The sequence below is a fragment of the Diadema antillarum genome, unplaced genomic scaffold, assembly GCF_040938485.1.
Source record: "Diadema antillarum isolate AM-2024a unplaced genomic scaffold, OU_Dant_1.0 seq00001039_RagTag, whole genome shotgun sequence".
NCBI classification, from domain to species: domain Eukaryota; kingdom Metazoa; phylum Echinodermata; class Echinoidea; order Diadematoida; family Diadematidae; genus Diadema; species Diadema antillarum.
Window position 1 is genome coordinate 740,811 of NW_027271870.1, and position 24,208 is coordinate 765,018.

Here is a 24,208-nt window from a genome sequence, read left to right on the forward strand (position 1 = left end):
GCACATAAGGCAATATGTGCTATTTGATCTTATGATCTACATATGATCTACATATATATTCAATCTACATCATTTCATTCTAGCTCATCAGTAGTCAGTCAAATTCTGGAATTACTCCCTGACGAGATGTCACTGCTTGCAAAGTAACAGTTTGATCCTCACTGCATTACTAGTAGTCACATGATTGCATTATGACCAATCACTGATCAGCATTTATGTAGAAAATTCTAAGTTCATTTGATTCAAGTTCATCTGAATTTGCATTTAAGTACATTTGATGTTGCAACAATTACATCACCTTATTAACAAGTGTATAGGGTAAGGATATTAAAGTGGAAGACATGATTAACATTATGAGAAGCAGACAGACATTAATGCAAACAGCATCACAGCTCTTCTTGCTCTAACATTTGATTTATCTTCTCTTGCTTTCTGCTTGTTTTGAAATAGGCATACCAGTATTTACACAGTGTACCATGTGTGACTACAGTGACAAGTTGTTGGATTTGTGTGTTATGCAAGGCAAGGAGCACAGTCACGTCCACCACTTTATGACATTTATCGGGACTAAAAGAAGAGCTAGATGTGATGATGCTATCACTTTTGACTTTAACATAGCACTATACACACAACACGAGTACAAAGCATTTGGTGGAAATATAAAGCAGACAATGTTTTCAGAGAAAATGCAAAAACTTAGCATAATTAATCAGTGATAGAGCTATTAGGTCAGTGCCTGCATCTTACAGAATTTTGTACAATCATACCAATCAGAAAGACACAAAAACAAAGATCGTGCTGGAAAGAAAACATTATTTTAAATTCAACTGACCCATTATGGCTGTACATGAATGTGCACTGTGACCTCACTTTGCGTTCACAGGAGTAATATTTCAGTAATTTGATATTCACATGCATTGTTATTTCTTTTCTGCATGATTTCCTAAACCTTATAGTCAGAGTTCATGCATGTCTCATCACCATGACCATTGTGAAATTCTGGAATATGTTTGAGGAGTTTCCTAGGAATATAGAATGCTAATGATGAACCTGATAAGAATTGAGTGTATTGTTCTTATCGTATATCTTTGTTCATCTCTTAAACACTGTCAAACAATACGCAACATATGTTCACCCTTCATAAAGCCACCAAAATGTTCATTTGTCTTTGTGACATTTCCTTAATTTTGGAATGACTGAAGAAGAGTATATCATCAGATGTAAAATGAACAATCCCCAGCTTGACCGATTTCTGAGGATTCCCCCTTGTGATAGCTTTTATTTGTGCGTGTGTGTTTTACCAATAATTCCTTTCTATCTCTCAGAGCTGAACTGGAGGATAACCTCACCAAGCATCTTTTCCCTGTGTTCCCACTGACAATGTAACCTCTTTTTATCCCCTTTGTTTAGATAAATACCGATATGCACCATTCATACCTAGTGTTCTCTTTAATGCCACCATACATATAAAATAATGTAAATTAAATGACTTTGTGAAGGAACTTGTAAGTAAGTCAGCAATGCATTCTTCACTGGACTAGAAAATGTTCATACCTGTGATAAAAAAAAGAAAAATCCCTCCAAAATACAGTGCACATGCAAATCCTGCAAAACATGTAGTAAGAGAATGCCATTAAGTGGTGATACTGGCGTTCACACTCTGGGATTACTTCTGTCATTGGTGCTTGCTTTTCGAAGGGTAATTCCCTTCTGAATATCACTCAGCAGGGCACCCCTCCCTTCCACACGTGGAATGTCGCGGGTTGTATTGCTGCTGCTGCCACTGGGGGCGAACCCAACTGCTGGCGCGGGCCGAGGCGGGGGTGCAGCAGCCAGTGAAGGGGGAGGGGGAGGGACAGGGGCAGCCGCAGGTGACGGCATCGCAGGGTGACTGGAGGCGGTACCATTCGGGACGTCCGCCAGTGATGCTTTCTTGGATGAACTCTTGCTTTTGTTCCTTTGATGGAAAAGCAGATAAAAACTTTGTACGTGCGGTCCATCATAACAAACACAATTACATTCAAATTCGTAAAATTCTTCCGTCGAGATATTTTTTATTGCAACTGATTGACAAATTGCCCTACATTGACTCAAATTAGCACAATTAGATTGTGTAATGAAATTTTGTCGCAACAAAGTGAAATTCAGGTCCCCAAATCACTACATGTAGCTTTTATACACTTCATTTGTTAGGTTAAAATGAAATTTGATATAATGAAAGATTCATAAAGATGAAATCCAGATTAAACGTAAAAAAATCAATAATTTATTTCATTAATTAACAAGTAAATGCACTGATTAATTTCAAGACGTTTTTGAAATCACTCACTTTAGAAATCATCATATGTTAGCCAATAATGACATGAATTATAAACATTAGAATAACAATACTGGCCTTGGTACAGACATGGGCTAGTAATGAACAGATGATATGCCCATACAGTTTTTCTTTATGCTACAAACCACGTGCAGTACAGCGGTATTAAATCTGCATCTGCATGTGCTTCTGCATGTCTCAATATTAAAGTGGGAGCACCCAATTCTTTGATAATAACCAAGTCATGTGTGTGGAAATGAGACACTTGCATACTTCAAACCACCCCTCTAGAGATGCCATGTTTGCATTTAGAATCATTGCAGCCAACTGTTTTTTTAACAATCTTTCTCCCCACTCTGCCCCTCCCCATGTTTTCCTACTTCTGCCTATCCCACGCACATGAGAAATGAAAGCTTGCGCTGTGTGGTAAGTTTGCACAGAAATTCTGTTCCTTTTTTTTCCATTCCTGAATGTTTGCCTGACCAGATCAAATGACAGTATGGTCTGCATCTAAAGGTCCTTTCGAGTCACTGTGCATAATTTTAATGTGTCTGCTTGTGGTATGCGTGTATCTGGACGTCAGCCAGACAGATACTGAGAAATAGAAATATTATGTTGAGAGAAGAGTGAGAGAGAGAGAAAGATAGAGAGAGAGACATTGATGGGAAGAGGGATTGAGACAGATTGATAGACAGACAGATAAAGAGAGGAGATTATGATACGTAGATGAAGAAAGATAAAGATAGATAGATGGATAGATACATACATACATACATACAGACATACATACATACATACATACATACACACATACATACATACATACGTACATACATGTCCAACACTGTAAAAGTGAAGGAAAAGAGTGAGATACAGATAGAAGTAAATGGAAATATATAGACAGATATATAGATAGAAAGATATATATAACCATGGACCTACAACGTCCATGATATAACTATACAAAAATATGCAGAATGTGCAGTTGCACTTCATACCCCTAAGGTACTAGTACCCCTAGGGCCTTAAAGAGGGTGCTTTTTAAATACTCTGAACCTGCAGGCATACACCCAGTGTGAAATGTACCGTGGTTGCCTGGAACGAAGCACCACAATACCCCCAATTGAAGCCTCTTAATGAGAACCATATTTAAAGGGATGGTGTAGAATTGGTTGAGGTGAGAATTCAGCCTTTAACTTTGTGTGAGATATTTCAAAACCTCTTTATGAAATGTTAAGAAGCTTACAATTCTAAGGGGAAGTTTATTTGATTTAAACCTTCTTTGAAATGACCCGAGATATTCAAAAAACAAAGTAAAACAAAGCGATTCTAATAAAATTTGGGTCCCCCTTTTATTAGGATTGCATTGTTTTGGATATTTCAGCCATTTGAAAACCAATTTCATCAAATAATCTTTGAATTCCTCTTACAATTATATGCTCTTTCATATTTCATAAGAGGTTTCTCATCTGAAAAAAAAAATCATCATCAAAAAATGTTGGAAACCTCAAACCCCTTTCCAACAGAAACTGTACCCTTTAACACACACACACATACATACGCACACACAAGACTGCCAATGAAGAGCAAGACTTTCTTTACTCACTTTGTCTGTCTGGAGGCGTGCCTCGTCTTTTCTGAGGAGCGATGTCTGCATTGAGGGTTGCAGTGTGGGAGGAAGCATGTTTGCAAGAAAGTCGGGTATTTGGCACAATTAAAGCAGGTCATGTAGGGCAAGCATGATTTTTCTTCATATTTTGTAAAAGGTGCGTTTGTCATGGGTATGATAAAGGCTACATATGGTTTGAGCTTATTTTTAAACTGGTCTGCAAGACATGTGGTTCTAGGAAACATGAGCAATATGTTGTTATCAATTCAGCCATGTACGTACAAGTATAGCAAAGTACAATGTAGATGATGTGCTATCTATGCATGAAATGATGGTATCAATTCATTAAAGGACAAGTTAACCTTAATATATGCGTGGATTGAATAAATGCAGCAATATTAGTAGAACACATCAGCGAACGTTTGAGGAAAATCAGACAATCTGTTCAAAAGTCATGAAGTTTTGAAGTGTCAGTGCCGCCATCACTAAATGAGAAGAATACTACAGTTTGCGACTTGCATGCGTAGAACGATATAAAAGAAATATAAAGAGAATTCCATAAAAGATAATTTCCTTTTAAAAGTACACATCCCCTCAACTTGTTTTCCGACGTATGCTATGGGTAATATTATTCCCCCTGCCTTCTTGGAGAGGCAAGTCAGGCGCTCTTTCATTATGTGAGAAAAGTGAAAATATGTTTAATTTTCTTGATATTTTCTTTATGTCATTCTATGCAAGTGACATCACAAACTGAAGTAGTCTCATCCAGCAAAGGCAGGAGGGAAAATCCAAAAATTTGTAACATCCAACATCTGAATGGATTGTTTCGATTTTCCTCAACCTTTCACTGGCCTGTTCTACTAATATGGCTGCATTCATTCAATCCACACATACATTCAGGTGAAACGGCGATGTAACATACTTTTTGTCTTATGTTACGACAGTCATCAGCAAAGAGTCACACTGGCTACACTCTCTGGCTGGTGGTGATTCATGGGTAATGACTGTATTCTTGCTAATACTGACTCATTTTTTGCTTCCAATGCTAAACATTTCAAAAAGATTAAATGATGATGGACTCTTTACAACAACTGGAAAATAAAAAATCTATAATGACCTCTCCAGAGCAGGCAAACAGCAACTCTGCCCTTTGCATTGGTAAGATTAACTTTAAAAAAAAAAAAAAATTGTATTCACAGTGCATCAAACTTTCTATTCTAATTGATCAAGAATGATTGCTCTATTTCTCGGATTAATTCAACTCTTTATGTGCCATGTTCGCACGCCCCATTCAGTCAAGGACATGCCAACTTTGCATATTCTACTCAAATGCACAAACCTGCCCAAACCGATAGATAAATCACCAAAAGCCACAGTACAATGGGAAGTTTTTTTTTGTGATTTCATTCCAGTCACTTGTAGCTTGTAGCCTGCATTTTATATGGTGAGTGACTATCAAGTAGTGTTTCCTACTGCGTTTGCGAATAACTTCTACGTTTCTGTCACTGTTTTGTGTGCAAAAGTCATGCCTGTGCAATAATGTAGCTACTGGTTATCTGAAAGAAAACAATCATAGATTTGTCATAAAATTTACATCAAAGCAAAGCTTGGCATCTCTACAAGTTTGCTGCTTACATATCCAGGGTAAGAAAAAAATCTATAAAAGTTACATAGATTTGCAAAACAGAATGCTTTCCCAAGGCATAACTACATTGCTGTCTCAGAATAATGTGGCACACTCATAGAGGGTTCACACCATGGCACATAAAGAGTTAATAAATTTTGTGAAACTTCAGTGATCTTCACTAAATGAACTCTATATACACTGCACTCTTGGAAGTAAATAAAAATAACTTCTAAATCTACATACAGATTAAGTGGATGGTTGCAGATGACTTGTGATTTTTCCTCTCCTTTTTTTTTTTTTTTTGTGAATGAGGGGGAGATTAGGGGAAAGGAGGATTCTAAGGAGCAAGACACCATTCTGGTTTGAGCTGGAATTTTTAAGGCTGGAGGCTGAAATTTTCATATCATAAGCTTTGGTACCGAGAACTCACTTCAGAGCTTTGCCCCTCTTGGTTGCCTTGATCAACGACTTCATGGCGGTCGTCAAGTGCACCTGTAAAAGTTACAAGAAGGTATAAAAAATACACAACAAATACATCATTCAACAATGTAATATGAGAATATGAAGTAATGCGAGAAAAAGCTTTCAGTGAGATTCTCATTTGTTTGATATTCGGGCAGACGGACAGTCATGGTATTTTGCATGAATTCTCGATAATTACGCAAACATCAGGTTTGGAGTACATTTGGGCATTGACATTCTGAATGTGATATTTCAGCACTTTCTACCTTTGTCCTTTCGCAAAACTTTCACTGTTCTGTCTGTTGTTTAGGGTCAGTCCTTTAAGTGCACTTTGTTGTCAACATGGACATTCAAGCCTTTCACATTTGAAGATAATGTTAAAGGCCTGAATTCCCTAAGGCAGTTTCAAATTTACGGTTCAAAGGGATGGTACAGTATTGGTGGAGATGAGAATTGGGCTTTTAACTTTTTGCGAGATACCAAGAAAACATGTATGAAATAGTACAGAGCATACCACTTTAAGAGGAATTCAAAGTTTATCTGATGAAAATCCGGTTTGGAATGAGTGAAAGCTGGGTCCAAAACTTAATCAGAATCGCTCCGTTTTGTACATGTCTGCCATCTTAAAACCAATTTTCATCAAATAAATGTTAAATTCCTCATGGAATTACATGCTCTTTCATATTTCATAAGAGGTTTCTCATTATCTCACCAAAACATGTAAGAAACCTGAAATTAGATCTCAAAGCTATATGATCCCTTTAAAATTTAGTCCCTAAAACAAGCATGAAATAGATACTCCAGTATACTTTTCACACGTGTGCATCAGCACGTGTTCATTATTGAATGTCTGTCTAGTGTTGGTGTATGCAATCTGTCATGCACATTTACGCAAATAGAATTTGCATACTGGTAATCCATGGACTAAATCTCAAACTGCCTTTGTGATTTTGGGCGAATAGGTTCTCTGTCTGATGAATGAAATGGACCATACTCTGAATAGGTCACTCAAATGCAATGATCATTCAGAGTGACGGCCTTGATAAAGCAGACTCTGACTCACATATTTTGGTTCTTGCTTTTGGAGCTCTTTCAGCCTGACCTCTGCAAAGAACTGATGATCTGCAACCTGTCAGGAGGAAACCATTCAGGACCAAATATTATTATTTTTATATCATAATGCATTAAAGAGTTTCTATTTTGCGTAAAGTGACAGCCACAATTAAAGTCATTATCTACTATTAGCAGATGAAACAAAAACCACGCTTTAGTGCTTCAAAATAGTTCTAAAATGTGAGTTAGGGATAGAAAATTTTAATTAGTACAATCAATGCTAGATACAAAATGTGAACAATAGTTATAATGATTGTTTCCAAAGTAAACCATTTAAAGTTGTGGTTTATTGAGAAAAATAGGGATATCCCCTTAGATTTTAGGCTTTATTGCAAAATGTTTATATGTAGGATGTTTTGTGATACAACTGACCTACACATAAGCATCGAATGTGATAACTCAAACATTTTTAAATCACTGTTCCCAATTATAAATAATACCTTCAATACTGAAATATTGTTGATGCAATCATCTTTGCTAAAGTCCTTGCATAAGTCAAAAGACTGGCTAAGTCAAATCAAAATCCTACCCTGGATGAATACAAACATGTGTATTAAATTCTTTTGTGTAAGTCAGAATTCAGGTGAGTCGAAGAATCTTCTCAGGTCCCTTTTGATTTGAATTATGCTAGTCTTTTAATTTAATTTTTTTCTTTTCTTGCATCTACTGTTTAGTTGTAATGGGAGCATAATGGTTCACGTTTCAGTCTGGCCACCCATACTTGAGAATGTCTTCAGGCATCCTCATCAAAACTCTGCTACATGTGTGTATGTATATTGACCGATTCTGGTTCGTTGAGGGCAGCAGACATTTCATGGCACTGGGCGCAGCCATAGTGGGTGTCTGAGCTGACCCCCCCCCCCCCTGCTCTCCCCCAACAACATGTTTATCACGCACTTGTAACAAAGGTTCGCGCACTAAGCAAGCATTCGCGCACTCAGTACGAGACGCCCATTGGCTAAAGCAGTTTTTCATTCTGCGCGCATGCTAATGTAGGGAGAGGGGTGGGGAATGGGAAGGGGGGGGTCGGCTAAGACACCCACTATGGCTGCGCCCATGCCAAAAATACACATAGCGCGTCACAGAATCGGTCAATAAAAACATGCTTGCCAACTTTACCACTTTGAGAGATTTCAAGCTGCCACTGCTTGCATAGGCAGCTTGGATTCAACCGCTTTTTCAAATGCAAATGTTGGCAAGTATGTAAAAACATATACATATATTTTATAGCACTAACATCTAAAGCATATCATCACATGTACTGAAGTGGCAGACAAAGCACAGTATAAAACATTAACCCTTTCTGAGTCAAGGACTTTGGACAGTGTGTACAATGCTATGGGGTTTTCTGTGCCAATCACCACTCAAAGCATACAAAGGCCCGAATTCATGAAGGTTGGTACAATCGAAACCATGGTTTAAACCATGGACAATTTGTAAGGAGCGCCAAGTGTCGCATGGCCTATTTCATTACAAAATCAGTCAAATAATCAGTCAAATTATCATTTCGTAACAAAATGACAAGATTTCATCGACGAACTGACTGATTTCGTCACGAAATAGGGCACGCGACACTTTTGGCGCTCAATACAAATTGTACATGGCTTAAACGATGGTTTCAATTGTACCACCTTTGTGAATTCGGGCCAAAGGGTTAAAGAAAAATACTCACATTAGTGATGGTGGGATAGTCTCCAGCAACATCAAAGATGAACTCCAGCAACTGGAACAAAAAAAAGGAAAGAAAAGGAAAGCTGGTGATGAGATTATCATAATTATGACTCAAAATTGACAATCCATGAGTAAGAAATATTTCATAACTTTTTTGAAAAGAAAGTCCAAGCTTCTCTAGCTCAGTGACTACTTTGGTGAAAGCATTTGACTCGATACTCTACGGAACTTTGTGGGTCCCGCTGACAAAGTCTATGAGGATTTTAGAATCCAGAAGGAAACAAGTTAACTTTAGTGAATCAATATATTGACATCTGGTTCCTGAGCTTCAACATATCTTGTCCAAATTATCCTCAACAGGATAGCTAATCCAATTTGCAACATCAGATTTAAAAAAAAAATTGCAAACACTTCCTTTTTTTAAATTGATGATTAGTTAAAAGCTTAAAACTTTACCATAACCTTGAGCCATAATCCTGCATTTGTCTCCTCAATCAATTAAGCCTACTACTGACATATGCCATAATCGTGCCAAGTTTACTGGACTTGTGACTTGTTCTGTGGGGTTATGAACACACAGATGAACAGATGAACTACAGGACAAGTGAAGACTGATCCTGGAAGATGCTTTAAGTGCAGAGATACTACAAGACCCCAAATTAATCCATAGCCTCCAGGAACCTGACAGTTTCTGTACAAAGGCTATGGAGATTTCAGATAGGTACAGAGAATGAGTTAAAAAGATAATTGCAATTCCACTAGACTTTAAGCCAGAATGGCCGTGAAACACACTCACCTGTATGAGCTCTGGGTATTTGCATCGATTGAGTTGCGCCCTCGCTGGGAATGCCTCCTCCAGTTCTCGTCCAGCTCCCATCTCGAACAGCACGTGGCCTTAGGAACGAATTTGTTGGGCACTGTTACACTGTAATTGTAAACTTAGTACTTTTGGGGAGGTTTGGCAGATTAAATTAAAGTCACCTATTAAATTATGTTGCCACACCCACATTCCAAGAGGTCATAGTTTACTGATGCTTAACCCTCTCACGATCACTAACCCAACACGCCATTGAGATTGCACATGAATTGCTGGTTGATGGTGCTGATAGGGGTATTGGTCCCAACCATTTGAGGGATTTCACTTTAAACATGATATCTAACGATGTGTGACTCAGTATTTTCTTCTGCGTTTATGAATTTTCCCTAAAAAAAATCAATGTACAAACATTCTGCAACAAAACAGACTTGCAAAATGAATACAAGTGTGCAAGACTCCCTCTTTAACCACTCCTATCAAACTTGTCAGTTTCCTACTACATGTAGGCGACTGTCGCGATGTTTTACCAGGCACTAGAGCGGCTATTTTGCTAAGTGCAAGAGAGGAAATTAAGATCAGATTTCCATATCCAAAGACCGGTTTACACAGCTTAAAGGCTACGTATCTGTATTTGTTTTATGTTTCCTTGTTGAGGTGTCATGCAATGGTCTTTGACATTAATGAAACATCAGGACATGATTTTTTTTTTAAATTCCAAAGTCTCATTTATTAGGAATGGGTTATATTGAATAAACATGGGAAAACAAACTAAACAAAATGGGGGGGAAAAAATGCGGATCTGGGGATTGCGTTATAAAGAGGCATGCAATTCTATTACATAACACTTCGTACAAGCTTTCAGAGGGTTAGCATATTCCTGCGTGCTTTGGCAGAGAGATCACACCAAGGAAATTCAAAGTCTTTTGTTATGATAATGAGTTTGGCACCCCAGTCCCTATAAATAGCAGGTATTCCCACTATTCGACATCTTTTCTTCGTGTGTTCGGCAGAGAGTTAGCTTGCACAGTGCGACTGTGCGTTATAAGCTTCGCTTACTGATCTTTTTCGACGTGTGACAAACCTGAGTGATACAGAAGACAACGGTTCACAGCCGCCGGTAACGGGGCTGTATATCAGGTAGAGCTACGGCCTAATCTTTCGGCGCAGAAGAGTGAGATTCAACGTTTATCGACCCAATTATCTCGCTTTATGGATGGACAGATGTCTGTCTCAAAAACCTCTGAGCCAGCCCGCCATGCGCTACATGCGGGAGCACTTCAGACTGGCTCCTTCGCGGTGTGACCGCGAAGTCGATCTACTGAGCACTTTGTGGAGACAATCAACCAGAATTCTGCAACCACTCACCTGCCCAGCTCGGACCCGAAGGCGGAGTTCGAGAGCTTAGTGCAGGCAGCACAGCCCGTGGGAGGCAGTGCAAACGCCGCTTCGGCGACCAGCTCATAGAGCTGGAAGCAGACAATTTGTATGAAGGCCATGAGGAATTCGGCCTTGCAGTTTCTGATGGATTGACCGCTCAGCTGACAAGGCGGTCACATTGCCCCCGTGAAAGGAGAGCGTGGAAAAAAGAATCCATGCACTACAGTACATGACGCCCTCGACGCCCCCTTTCGGTGTGTGCACCGAGAGTCGAGGAGCAAATGTGCACCTCGATCCCCGGGAAAACTGTCCAGCTGACAGAAGTGCAAAAGACGGTGATTCAGTGAATGTTCACTTTAGTAAATGCTAAAATCACCCGGGAGCTGCAGACAGCAGCTAGGGAGCAACGGTCAGTCCATTCAGCCCCCGTTGCTTGACTGGCGGTCAACGGAGTTACTCTGTGCGGTAACATCCTCGTATGAGATGAACATGAGAACCGAGAGGAGCTCAAACTTGCTTTCAATCAGAAGTACAGGGGCATAGTAATTTATGCAGTAGATCGATCTCCATAGGGAAAACGCTATTTGAGAAAGACTTGCAAACAACATGAAAAATGCTGGCGAGTCGCCCCTCGTGCGTGGGCCAAAAAGTCACCTTCTCCGACCGACCGCGTCGTCGGTCGTTCGGTAGCACGCGGATAGAACATACCGTCATATTTTCCAGCAACGCACCATCTAATGTAGGAAAACTAAGAAGTCCCCGTTTACATGCGGGACGACTCTGATTTTTCAGAGAGACGTGATCTCTCATTATTTCTGATCCCTGGATTTCAGACGCTATTTGTTGTTACAAGATCTTATTTGACGGATATCCCAACAAAAATTATTCCTCCTCAATTACTACTGTCGGAGGAGGAAAATGCGGCAATTAATTTGGAATTTCTTTCGTTGTTAACCAGAAAGGGGCAACATCAGAAATTCCCCCACGGGAAGCTTCATTTCTGTCCACTATATTCACAGTTCCAAAGAAAACCGAGGATCTCAGATCCTTCATTGATTTGAAAAATCTGAACTTGTTCGTTCAGTATGAGCATTTCAAGATGGAAATTTTTCGAAATGTTAAAGAAATCCTAATCAATGCAATCTGACTACTTAACGTCACTGGATCCCAAGGATGCATATTTTTCCATTCCTATTCATGAAGATTATCAAAGTATTTGTTCTACGTGGAATGGTCGTTTTTATTGTCTTACTTGCTTACCCTCTGGGTTAAGTTCAGCGCCAAGGGTATTTACTAAAGGAATGATACCCGTTATTGCTTCTCTTAGAAGCAGAGGCAAGAGAATAATGATTTATTTGGACGATATTTTAATTGTTTGCCCGCTCTAAAGAGGAGAGTATTGCTAACACGAACTGTGTTTTGGATTTACTGGCATCATTGGGATTGTCATTAATTTTGGGAAGTCACAACATCTCCGACCTACTCAGGCTTTAATTTGGTGGCGAGCCATCTAGGCAAAAAAAAAAAAAAAAAAATTGACAAGATATGGAATCTTGGGCATCCTATTTTGTCGTCTCCCTCGACAAAAATTCGAGATTTAGCAAAGTTCATTGGTTTCTTTCTTCTCCATTTGACCCCGTACCGGCGGGTCGTTGACATTATCGTGTTCTAGAGTCGTGCAGAACCAAAGCAGTGCAAGAATCAGGTGGTAATTTTGATGCATCTCTTTAATTCAATAAACAATAATGCCATTGAAGAAATTCGTTGGTGGCTTCCCTTGCCATGCAAGGAATTTGGGTACTGCATCGACATTCCTGTCATCCATTGACAATATTCGTACAGCTGCCAGCACCTCAAGATGGGGTACACTCTGTGTAAATGATAATTCCTTTGCTCAAGGTGTCTGGTCTGGGAGGAAGCTAATCTGCATATCAATGCGCTAGAATTACTGGCTATTCATCGAGGCCTTGCCTCCCTGTGCGACACCTCCCATAAGCAACACATTCATATTAAGTCAGATAACAGTGCAGCTGTCAGTAACGTCAGGAAAATGAGTGGTAGTATTCCATTACTTAATAAGCTGTCATATGACATTTGGGCGTGGTCGCTGAGTCGCTACTCTTGGCTATCTGTTTCCCACTTGGCTGGTGTTGCTCATATAGAAGCAGATAATTAATCTATCTCGGAGAGATATGAAGAATTAAATTAGCCTTCGTCCTGATATATATATTCGTTGCTCTTATCTATACCTTCCTTCAGACCCGAAATTGATCTTTTCGCATCCAGTGCCAATAGGAAATTGGTTACGTACTTGTCTTGGGAACAAGACCCCTAAGGCTATCGATGCCTTTTCAATATCATGGGAATTTTTACATCCCTACTATGTTTTTCCTCCACTTTGTTTTTGCCCACTGTCCAGGGTCCTTCCCAAGTCCGCAGGGACAATATTAACTGCCAGAGAGCAGTCTCGATCACCCCCTTTGTGGAGGACACAATCGTGACTCCCGCTCACCCGCGATCCTGGCAGCCCCACCCCTCCTACCAGGGGACTGCCTGGTTCCCCTTCCTATTCCAATGCCCGAGCTGAGGTTACTCACCTGACCCAGGGAGATATCTCTTCCCACGTCCCTGCCTGACCTATCTCAGTGAACGTTGGCGAGCATTAGGAATTTCAGAGCACACTTCCGAGCTCATCGCAAATTCATGGCACAACACCAAAAAACATAACTCAGCTTGAAAGCAGTGGATTAGTTGATGCCGCAAACAATCGCTTGAGCCATTTAGTTCATCCATCACCAATATCGTAATGTTTGTCTGACCAGCATGTGTTAGGGAAAAATACAGTAAGGTAGATTCGTATCGATCAGCCTTGTCATCTGTGCTGCCCTCTTCTGACGGATTTCCCGTGGGAAAGCACCCGTTTGTAGTACCTGTGTTGAAAGGTAGAACCTCCCAAACCACGGTACAACACCACATTTCTTAAGTTTCTCAATTATGTTCATTAGGTGATAATGCAAGACTGTTACTTCTAAGCGAGAATTTGATTGCCCTGGCGACTCTTGTTTCAACACAGAGATTGCAGACTCTGAGTTTTTTGGACATTACATAATGTCAATTCCTAATGACAGTACAGTCTTTCAAGTGGTTGAGTTATTGAAAACAACTACAGAAGAAGGGTATTGCCAACCAATCTATTAAATTGTCTTCTTTCCTCACAAACGAGAAGTTGTGTGTTTTATCAGTGCTCATGGAGTACTTAAGTCGAAAAGAACCCTTGCGTCAGGTTCAAGTTGTGACTAAACTTTTTATTTCTACTAGAAAACCTCACAAAGAAGTAATCACTTCCACCCTGTCTGTATAGGTGGTAAAAGGGCACATTGAATAAGCAGGCATAGATACATCGGTTTTCTGCTCACATTTGCCGCAGTGCCTCGAGTACTGCAGCTTTTAATCAAGGCGTTACCATTGAGGAGTTGCCAATGCCAAAATCTTTCGAGATTTTTATTTTAAGCCAGTTCAAGAAGCAAAATTCGCTTCAACCATTCTCAGCTCATCTTCACAAGTTATAAGGAAGATAGGGGACACGATACGTATGTAACTCACAGTTACTATACTGTTACAAAACTATACTGTTCTTTCCTCCTTGTGATCATGTGTTCATACGGAACATACACCTTGTCATGGTACTACTCAGATTGCTCATGAATAAAATTTGACCTATCATGAACGCCCATGTGCAGCAGTTTTTTTGTTTCATTTGCCTGAAACATATCTCAATTGACAGTTTCTGCGTATTACTTTGAAGATGCTAACCCTCTGAAAGCTTGTACGAAGTGTTATGTAATAGAATTCCTAAATTATGCGAATAATATTATGAAGTATAATTAGAATTCTATTAATAACAATGAAGTACAAGATGAAGAGGGTCCCACCCAACGCGTTGCGGGTTCATAACATATTGTTTGATAACCCTCCCTCTCTCTTCTCATCACAGAAACTGTCAACTCATTTGCCATACTACCTGCGGTCGCAACTTCCGTGACCAGGCTCGTTACTTTACTGTCTGGCTTCATGCCTGTAAGATATACATGTATATGACTGATCCAGATGAATAATTGTTGATACGTATTCTGTTCAATGTTAGTGGAGACTGACGTTGAGTGATCGTGTGAATGTTTGGATACTGCCTCGTATACTTTAAAAAGATGTCGAATAGTGGGAATACCTGCTATTTATAGGGACTGGGGTGCCAAACTCATTATCATAACAAAAGACTTTGAATTTCCTTGGTGTGATCTCTCTGCCAAAGCACGCAGGAATATGCTAACCCTCTTCATCTTGTACTTCATTGTTATTAATAGAATTCTAATTATACTTCATAATATTATTCGCATAATTTAGGAATTATCAGTAAGTTACACAAACTGCAATTGTCATTGTGGCAACGAGGAGACAAACCAATCACTTATCAGAGTTAAGATTGTGGCCACATTCTCAGCAATCAACGTGGATTACAACATTTGAAAATATTGCAACTGACTGACGAATTGCCCTTATTGAAACTGATTGATAAATTGCCCTACATTGAGGTAAATAAGCACTGAATTGATAAGTGTTTAAAAAACTGATCAATTCAATGCTTATTTATGTCGATGTAGGGTAATTTGTCAATCAGTTGCAATGAAAACATCTTGATGGAAGAATTTCATAAATTTGAATAAAATTGCCCTTAACTGACGTAAATAAGCATAAATTATTTGATGTTTTAGTAGAAGCTGTGACAAAAAAAAACAAAAAATATGGGCATATGTACTTGGGTTGGATTCAAATCAATGATCTCCTGATTACTTGACAGACAAACTTGAAAGTATCATTTTTGAAATAAGCAACCTAACTTGAGACATCTCTGGCCTCACGAGGTGAAGAAAGTGACCCCAGTGAACCTACCAAAGGATATTGTGTCGATAGCCTCAGCCTGGTCTTTCAGTAACCTCTTGATGCTGGGGTAAATCCTGGACGTGTACCCTAGGAACACATTTTCCAGTCCAGACAGCCTTCAGATAAAATGGACATAGAGAACTTATTATCTACAAACATGGCACCCACAATGTCTCTCTCTCTCTATCTCTCCCTCACTACCATATCCAAGGACTCACTTTTTCTGTTACTCACAGACTCTTTCTATTTCTGTCTCTATATCACACTAAGACTGTTTTTCTGTCTGTCTGTCTCATTCTCTCTGTTGAAAACACAGACATACACGCTTTTTTCTCTCTCTCCAAAAAAAAAGACATATCCACAAACACACACACACACATATATATATATATATATATATATATATATATATATATATATATATAAATACTTTCTCTTACTGTCACAAACACAGACATGCCCATACACAAACGGTTCCGTGACATTTGCGGCTGCGACAATTGTTTCCAGGAAATATCTGCACGCTAAGCCAAACATAACTTTTAGCCACAAACTTGTAACTCTAACCCTACATCCTAATCCTCATATCAAACTAAACCAAAAACCCTATGACAACCCTACCATAACCTTAATTCATTGGAGAAAAGAGCAAATGTTGTGTCACCCACACAAATATACGTACTTTCTCTCTCTCCGCCAAAATCACAAACATACATTGATATACCTATGCACAATATACACACGTTTTCTCTCCATCACAAACACAGACATACCCACACACACAAAATAAACACCCTTGAGAGGATCTCCACATGTTGACTAGCCTGACGGTTATGAGAGGGGGATGACGGTTAGCTTGAATAAGCGGGAGCAGGGTGTGGTGACAGTTTGCATGTGAGTATTCCAAGGGTGGCATTCTGAAAATCTTCCTAAGTTTCTTCCTACGTTTCTTCCTAAGTCAGAAACTTAGGAAGTGCGCAGGAAAGACAGAATTGGTATTCTGAAATTTCTTCCTTGGCACTTCTTAATGCAAATTAGGCCATTCTTATCCCCGCCCACGTCCTTTCTTAAGCTTATACAAAATGCTGCATCATAAGGGACCAACCAATGACAATCAAATCAATCAAATGCGCGAGTGCGCAGCATGTCCCCTTTCTAATGCTCATTTTGTGCATCAAAGTACATATTGCGTGCAGTGATTGACAAGCGCGCCTATCACAATGTTTGCAGCTTGCTATTCTTAACAACGTACTTAGGACAGGGGCGGAGCTTTCCTAAATATCTTCCTAAAATTCTTTCCTAAGCGCATTCTAGAATACCAGCTTCTTCCTAATTAAGAAATTTGCATATTCCTGCCCCCTTCCTAAGTTCTTTCCAAGTTAACTTTGGAAGAAACTTAGGAAGATTTTCAGAATACCACATAGGAAAAAATCTTGACTTAGGAAGAAACTTCTTTCTAGGAAGGATTTCAGAATACCACCCCGAGTCTTTCCATGGTCAATGCACAGACTTTGGCTTTAAATGGAAGTGTAAGGATTAATGGTCAGCAGGTCAGGGATTTAATATGTCTCTCACCTGCAAGCACCCTTGTGGACAATGACATTACCAGACTGGATGTGGCTGTGTGGTGGGAAGCCATTGTCCTGAAGATATATGACAGCCTGTGGGAGAGAAGGACATCACGTGTGTGCCAGATTTCTTTTTATTCATGAGCTGGCTCATATCAAAGGGGAATCACCATAAACACATACAGCTGTATGTAGATTCAGCAAATACAGACATATTACTTCTTTCTCTTACTATCTTCCCACCTCCTTCTGAAGGCAGGGTAAATAGCATCACCCTCAACATGTTATCAGTAACAAGTTGTGGGAATGTGTACTATTCATTAAAAAAGGAACTTTGGGGAATTCTATTAATATTTTCTTTACATCGATATCCTACTGCGATATCACAAAATGTATTAGTCTTCTTATCTAGCAATGGCGGAACTGGAACTTTAACTAGAAACATAGAACTCCATTTCTTGCAGACCTTGCCTTACCAATATACATTACATAACATAACCCTAGTAATCACACAGTACTTATCTTGTAGCCAGCAGTAATACAAAGTGCAGTGACCAGACAATCATACTTGTTCAAATGCTTGCTAAGTGTAAAAAACAAACAAACAAACAAACAAACAAACAAACAAACAAACAAACAAACAAACAACAACAAAACAAAGATAGTCCAATATAACAACGAAAATTACAAGAGCCCTTATAGGGAAGAGAGGTGGTTTTTTCTGGTACCTGCATTTCCCCCAACATCTCACCTTGAGGATCTGTAGCCCAAAGAGCTTGATCTGTTTGAGAGCCAGACCCCTGGACTGCATGCCGTACTTCTCTGACCAGTTGTGCCTCGGTTTGACCTGGAGACAAGGACCAGCAATAAATGTCTCACTTCTAAAGCCTCTCAGTACCACAGTCAACTTTAAACCCATTATAATGTTAATGGTACTTGACAAGCAATGCCCCAGGATGGGTAGCCTGTTGAATCTAAGCATACCAATTTATCACAAAACCATAATTAAAGAAGAAATCCACCCAAAAAATAAATCAACTTCAAAAGAAAGAGAAAAATATTCCCTACAGAATGATGCAAAAATGACAAAAATTGTATAAGAAATAAGGAAGATATGGTAGTTTGAAATTTCACACTTTTTTGGAACACTTTTCTTGACCAGTCCTTACAAATATTCAAATGAGCAAGTTGATTATGTCATACCCTCACAATTTTTCATGTATGTTAAATATTAAATTCAGAAAATTTTTTTATTTTTAGCAAAAACAAGTATTAAAGAGCATTTTACCATACCAAGATACAAGTGTACATGTATATCAGAGTTAACATCTGTTCTTTTCTTTTTTTTATTTCGGGTGGGTGTAAAGACAAGTTTTATATCTATACAGCTGAAATATGACATTTTTATCATATCTGTATATGAAATGAATAAAAAAATGTGACATCATGACATTTTTTTCTTTCTTTTGAAGTTTATTCATTTTTTGGGGGTGGATTTCCTCTTTAAAGTGACAAATTTTCTTTTAAGTTTCTTTCAGTACGCCTGACATGTTGTTCAGAGTCAATAATGATACGGTTGATGTTGGATTCTTGGCATTTTAACGTGCATCTGAAGCTTGGAAACACATCTCATTTGGGGACATTGAAGGCTCTTGGAGAATTGTGGGAGGAACGGGTTGGTTGAGAGAAGAAACTATCAGTTACAGCAAATAAACAAAGCAACATCTACAACAAATGCTACCAAAGCATTGGGTACTTACATTGTAAATGTAATCTTTCAGGGAGCCACTTGAGTTGAAATCCTGGACGACAATTACCATCTCATGCTCCTCCCACAGGTCAATGTCCAGGATGGGCCATATGTATGGATGCTGAGGAGGGAAATTTGTTTTGTTTTGTTTACATTTTGTTCTATTTCATTTTTGAAAGAAAATGAAAGCTCCTGGACAGTGAAGGCTATAACACTTGTATATTATCATAAGCACCAACACTTCATTTCAGATTTGTGATGGTACTTTCAAAATATCACCTGAAAAAAAAACAAAAAAACAAAAAACAAAAAACATAAGGATAAAGACAACAATTTGGCATCATATGATAGCTACAAGGTTGCACAGGAAATGCAATCTCTGGCATTGCCAGCTGACACAATTACTGTGCCATCATGGTCATCTTTTTTTTTAAGGGGTTGTTGAGTTATATACCGTGATTATGACATGTTCATACAAAAAATGATTGGTACTAGTATATTGCTTAATAATGGTTTTTATTGCATTTGTTAAAAGAAGTCAGCATGAAATTCATAAAATGAGAAAGAAGGGTGCAAAATGGAATGTACTCAAACTTTTCACACAATGACGTAATGAAATAAGAATGTTATGTTCTTTATGGTCTATGTGAGATATATTTACAAGTGCTATCTATCTAATCTATCTACGTAGCTATCTATTTCCAACTATTTCATGAGATTGCGGTTTGATAGTATCTCTAGCTTTACACCTGCCTTTCAACTTCTGTGTAATCTGAAATGGTGCCTTTACTGACACAAATTACAGTGTATTTGGAGCTGACTGTTTGGTCGGCTTCATCAAATTTAGGATATCAACATGGGATTGTTCATACAATACCGTGACAAAGATATTTCTTCCTAAGATGGAGGGATGGCAACTGAACCATGCAACGATGGGCTCCATGGTAACAAGGAGGTGTTTCTTACCTTCAGACCGAGCAGCAAATCGCGGATGGTCTTCTGGTTGGAGAAGGTGAAGGGGACAGGGCAGGTGGGGCTGCGACTGCACTGGGTCACCACCTGGTCCGTCCAGCGGCCCTGGGGTCGCACCATGAACCAGTGCTTGTCCATTCGACTCCCTGGGTGAGTCAAACATATTTGGACATATGCCATAAAGTGTACAAAGCAGGAAAGATATAACACACATATATACTGCAGGTATATTTACATGTAACATACATAATATCAATGAAGGTCAAACATAACATGTCAGAGATCTATGATTAATCTCATAGACAATCCCTTGTTTATTATGTAACATGGGGCCTGACTCTAGTCCACTTCCATTTCAATTTCAATTTACTTTCATATTTCTTATTTCTCAGTAAAAAATACATCAAATATAACAAAATAAAATGATACATGATATCTAGGTAGGAAACACAATCAAATGAGGCATTATTGCCCCCTCTCAAAGCTTACCCATATCTGGGAGATGCTGACTGAAGGCATACTTTCCATTTCTTGAGCGGATGAAGTACTGGAAGTTTAGGAGAGCATTTTCTGTGAACAGAGGGCAAGAAAAAGACAGCTTTTACGTTGTATGCATAGATTTGCACTACATCAGCATGGAGTTTGTCAAAGGGATGTATACTCATCAACTGTGAAAACTTTAGAAGTATGTCTGTTTATATTTTGTGAGGTGCAACATAATTTTGTCTCGACAACCAATGCAACAAAGAAAAACTTTTCCTCGCAAAATCCAGGTGCTGTATAAAATTTGCATTTTTTTGAATGAATAGACATACATAAAGATAATTGCAAAAAGTGAAAGCACACTCCTTTGAGTCATTTCAATTCATTTTTTTTTTCAGTTCAGTTCAGTTCAATTCAATTCAATTCAATTCAATTCAATTCAATTCAATTCAATTCAATTCAATTCAATTCAATTCAATTCAATTCAATTCAATTCAATTCAATGCAATTGAATCTATTTATTTCATAAATTCACATTCAAAATATTAAGAGATGTGTAGGTCAAAGGAGGAAATTACACAAAAGCCGAGGGCTTGGAAATGAATATCTCCTTTGCAATACACTTCAAATTAATTTTCCTTTCATTCCTTTAAATTGGCTTTGATTGATTAAAGTTTTGAAAAGTAAATGAGTAAAAAGACCTGATGCTACATTGTATTTGCTGACATATGGAAGGATCAGCTGAAGGCAGGAAAGTTCTAGTAGTCAAGAGAAGGCAAATGATTAAAATGTGTTACAGAATCTCATCTCATCCCCCGATTATCCAAACTCTTAATTTCATCTGTTTTTGATCCTCTAGTACCTACCAGCACTGTCATGTCAACAAAATATTCATACCATTATAAAGTGATTCGGAATTTGTAAGTTCTACAATTGTCTCTTGCAAGCTGTATGAGCTTAGGGATCATCACTGGCCCTACCTTTCCATATTGTTTGCCCACTCTGTTGCTTTAATCCCCTTCCATGCCTGATTGGCTCCCTGCTTATGACACAAAATCCACCCTCTTTTCTTTTCATTGCTATGTGTCCCTGGCCCCGCCATCATAGTGCATGTTATGTTGTAAGGTGTGTCTGTAGTCCACATAGAATGTAAGTGTGTACTTTACACCTTTCGTGTTTGCCATTTTGCCTCTGACAAAGATTCTGCTAGGATTAAAAGCTCAAGCCCCTTTAGACTCAGTTTTACTCTACTAGCTTGATACTAATGGATAAGCAGTTTTCAGTGGCTATTTGTTTGTGTATCTTCAGTCACATGAAAGATAGCAATCTCTCCTGAATATGGAGCATACTCCTAAGGGCATGATAGAAATATTTTTCCAACTTGCCCCATAAGGCATTTAGGCAAGGGCACCGATTCACTGCCAGACAAGGCCCAATTAATTTTAACTTGCCCAATAGTGAGTTGCAGTTGCCCTGGGCTAGTGAGCAGGTGGATTTGCAGCACCCCAAACCTGTACCCACTTTAAATACACCCAGTGATTGGGATATGGACTGGGGCCTACACTGTACCTCGCACTTCGTTCCTCTGAATCTGCCTCGCTTGAGACAGCTTCTCTGGTAGTGCCATGTCTTCTTTCAGCGGTGTGTAGTCATAGCGAGTGCAGCGTCTGAGAGCGAGAAGAAGAATGCAAGCTCATGATGAATGCACAAATACGGGATGCAATCGCTCCCACAGCCCTAAAACTACATCAAAGTTTGCTTTTTCTTACCCATCCATGCATTGATAAGTCATAAAAGAAGAGAGCATAACTGCTCAAGACACTAGCTGTATACACTGAAATATTTGTGAATATCCATCGCAAATAAGCTCACAGCCACACCAGTGAAAATACTGACACAAATATGAATAAATTTGCCCCACATGCACTGTCCCAGGCCAGCACACTTATGATACCACTAACATTCTTATAATGCCATTTATGAAATAATAAAGAGCATACAATTCTAAAAGGAATTCAAAGATTATATGATGAAAATTTGTTTTGAAATGGCTGAGATATCCTAAAACAAAGTACATGTAAAACGAAGTGGCCCTTATAAAAGGTGGGTCCCACCTTTACAATTAGGAACACTTTGTTTTTGGATATCTCAGCCATTTCAAAACCAATTTCATCACACATACTTTAAATTCCTCTTAGAAGTGTATGCTCCATCATTTCACTAGAGGTTTCTCATTATCTCACAAAAAAGTTGGAAACCTGAAGCCACGTTCCAACCAAAACTATATCAAACTTTAATGAAGACATTACTATTCTACATACATTGTATGATAACCTTTTTTCTCATATCTTCTTTGTATCTTAAACTTATGAGAAACCTGCAGTCACCATATTTTCCTTTTGAAAACCTGATTTCAGCAAATGTTATTTTCAGCTGGCAATTTTAAAACACAGAGCAAGTTCAACTTGGAATAAACTGGCTGTTCATTTCTCACATGAAAACTATATGCAGATACTTCCTGAAAGCCTTTACCATTTCAAAGATTAAACCTGTAATGACTACATCATCGCCAATGAAAAGCTCTACACTCTGAAGATGAATTAAAAGTCACTCATGAATGGGCCATCTTTTTTTAGCTAATTTACACTATTTCATTGTTGTTGTTGATGTTGTTGTACATTTACACTATTTCTGCTTTAAAACCTTGAAAATGACCAGTTTGCATGAACTGAACAGTTAAAAACAGCACAACTGTCTGTAGTTTCACATTACACGCATAGATGCCACAATATGATCTTAAGTATGGTCCAGCCAATATGAAACTTCTCGTTTTATAATTTGTTTTTTTAGCACTTCATGGTAATCTATCGACTTATTATATGTCTTTCAAAAATAATCTATGCCATTCATGGAATCATGCAGAATACAGAAACTCTACTTGACAAACCAGAGTCACTGTATAGGAGAAGTTATCCCACTTCCTGTAAAGTGTTTCCTCTTTTTTCTCTTTTTTTTTTAACCTGTTCCTTATGAGAACCTGGTATACCAGGTTCCCGTAGTGTCAACTCATATACTGAAACCTGGTATTCCCCAAACTGTAGGCAGGAGTGTCTACATTTGTGGTCTAAATTCATGTTTATAATTATAACATGCCACGCTGACCAGAAAATGACTTTGATTGAAAGATAAGAGTTTCTTCTATAAATATCTGTTCTTTTTCTGTATCAAAACTGCATGTATTTCTGTCTAATTCATATTTTCCAAAGTAGAAGTGTGAAGATGTACCATCGAAGCTGAGCTCAATAGCTTTTGACTTTCGCTGACCCCTTTCAGGTGCCCTTATTGTGTATAGCAAAAGAGTTTGTGAGCCCATCAGCACACAGCGTGTTCATAATCTCAGGTTAGATCGAAATTTTCTATTTAATGGCACATGCAATTGACTGTAAAAAGGGAATAAATGTACTGCTTGACTGCTTTCGCACAGGCTGATTACCAACCTGTCCA

The 24,208-nt window shown here is 38.7% G+C and overlaps 1 protein-coding gene across 1 annotated transcript in view; it reads right to left on the minus strand.

Annotated features, from left to right (window-relative positions):
• Nucleotides 1–1,594: 1,594 nt before the first annotated feature.
• LOC139742959 (slowpoke-binding protein-like) overlaps nucleotides 1,595–24,208 on the minus strand; it is a 28,086-nt gene continuing 5,472 nt past the window's right edge. The window contains exons 3-15 of the mRNA XM_071653466.1: nucleotides 22,274–22,371; nucleotides 20,711–20,791; nucleotides 20,216–20,367; nucleotides 19,260–19,370; nucleotides 18,251–18,346; nucleotides 17,507–17,592; nucleotides 15,941–16,047; nucleotides 9,596–9,693; nucleotides 8,801–8,851; nucleotides 7,079–7,144; nucleotides 5,984–6,045; nucleotides 5,400–5,417; nucleotides 1,595–1,981 (exon numbers count right to left, since the gene is read on the minus strand). Of these exons, the coding sequence (XP_071509567.1) occupies nucleotides 1,654–1,981; nucleotides 5,400–5,417; nucleotides 5,984–6,045; nucleotides 7,079–7,144; nucleotides 8,801–8,851; nucleotides 9,596–9,693; nucleotides 15,941–16,047; nucleotides 17,507–17,592; nucleotides 18,251–18,346; nucleotides 19,260–19,370; nucleotides 20,216–20,367; nucleotides 20,711–20,791; nucleotides 22,274–22,371 (1,354 nt within the window). The 3' untranslated portion in view covers nucleotides 1,595–1,653. The remainder of the gene's footprint in view (nucleotides 1,982–5,399; nucleotides 5,418–5,983; nucleotides 6,046–7,078; nucleotides 7,145–8,800; nucleotides 8,852–9,595; nucleotides 9,694–15,940; nucleotides 16,048–17,506; nucleotides 17,593–18,250; nucleotides 18,347–19,259; nucleotides 19,371–20,215; nucleotides 20,368–20,710; nucleotides 20,792–22,273; nucleotides 22,372–24,208) is intronic.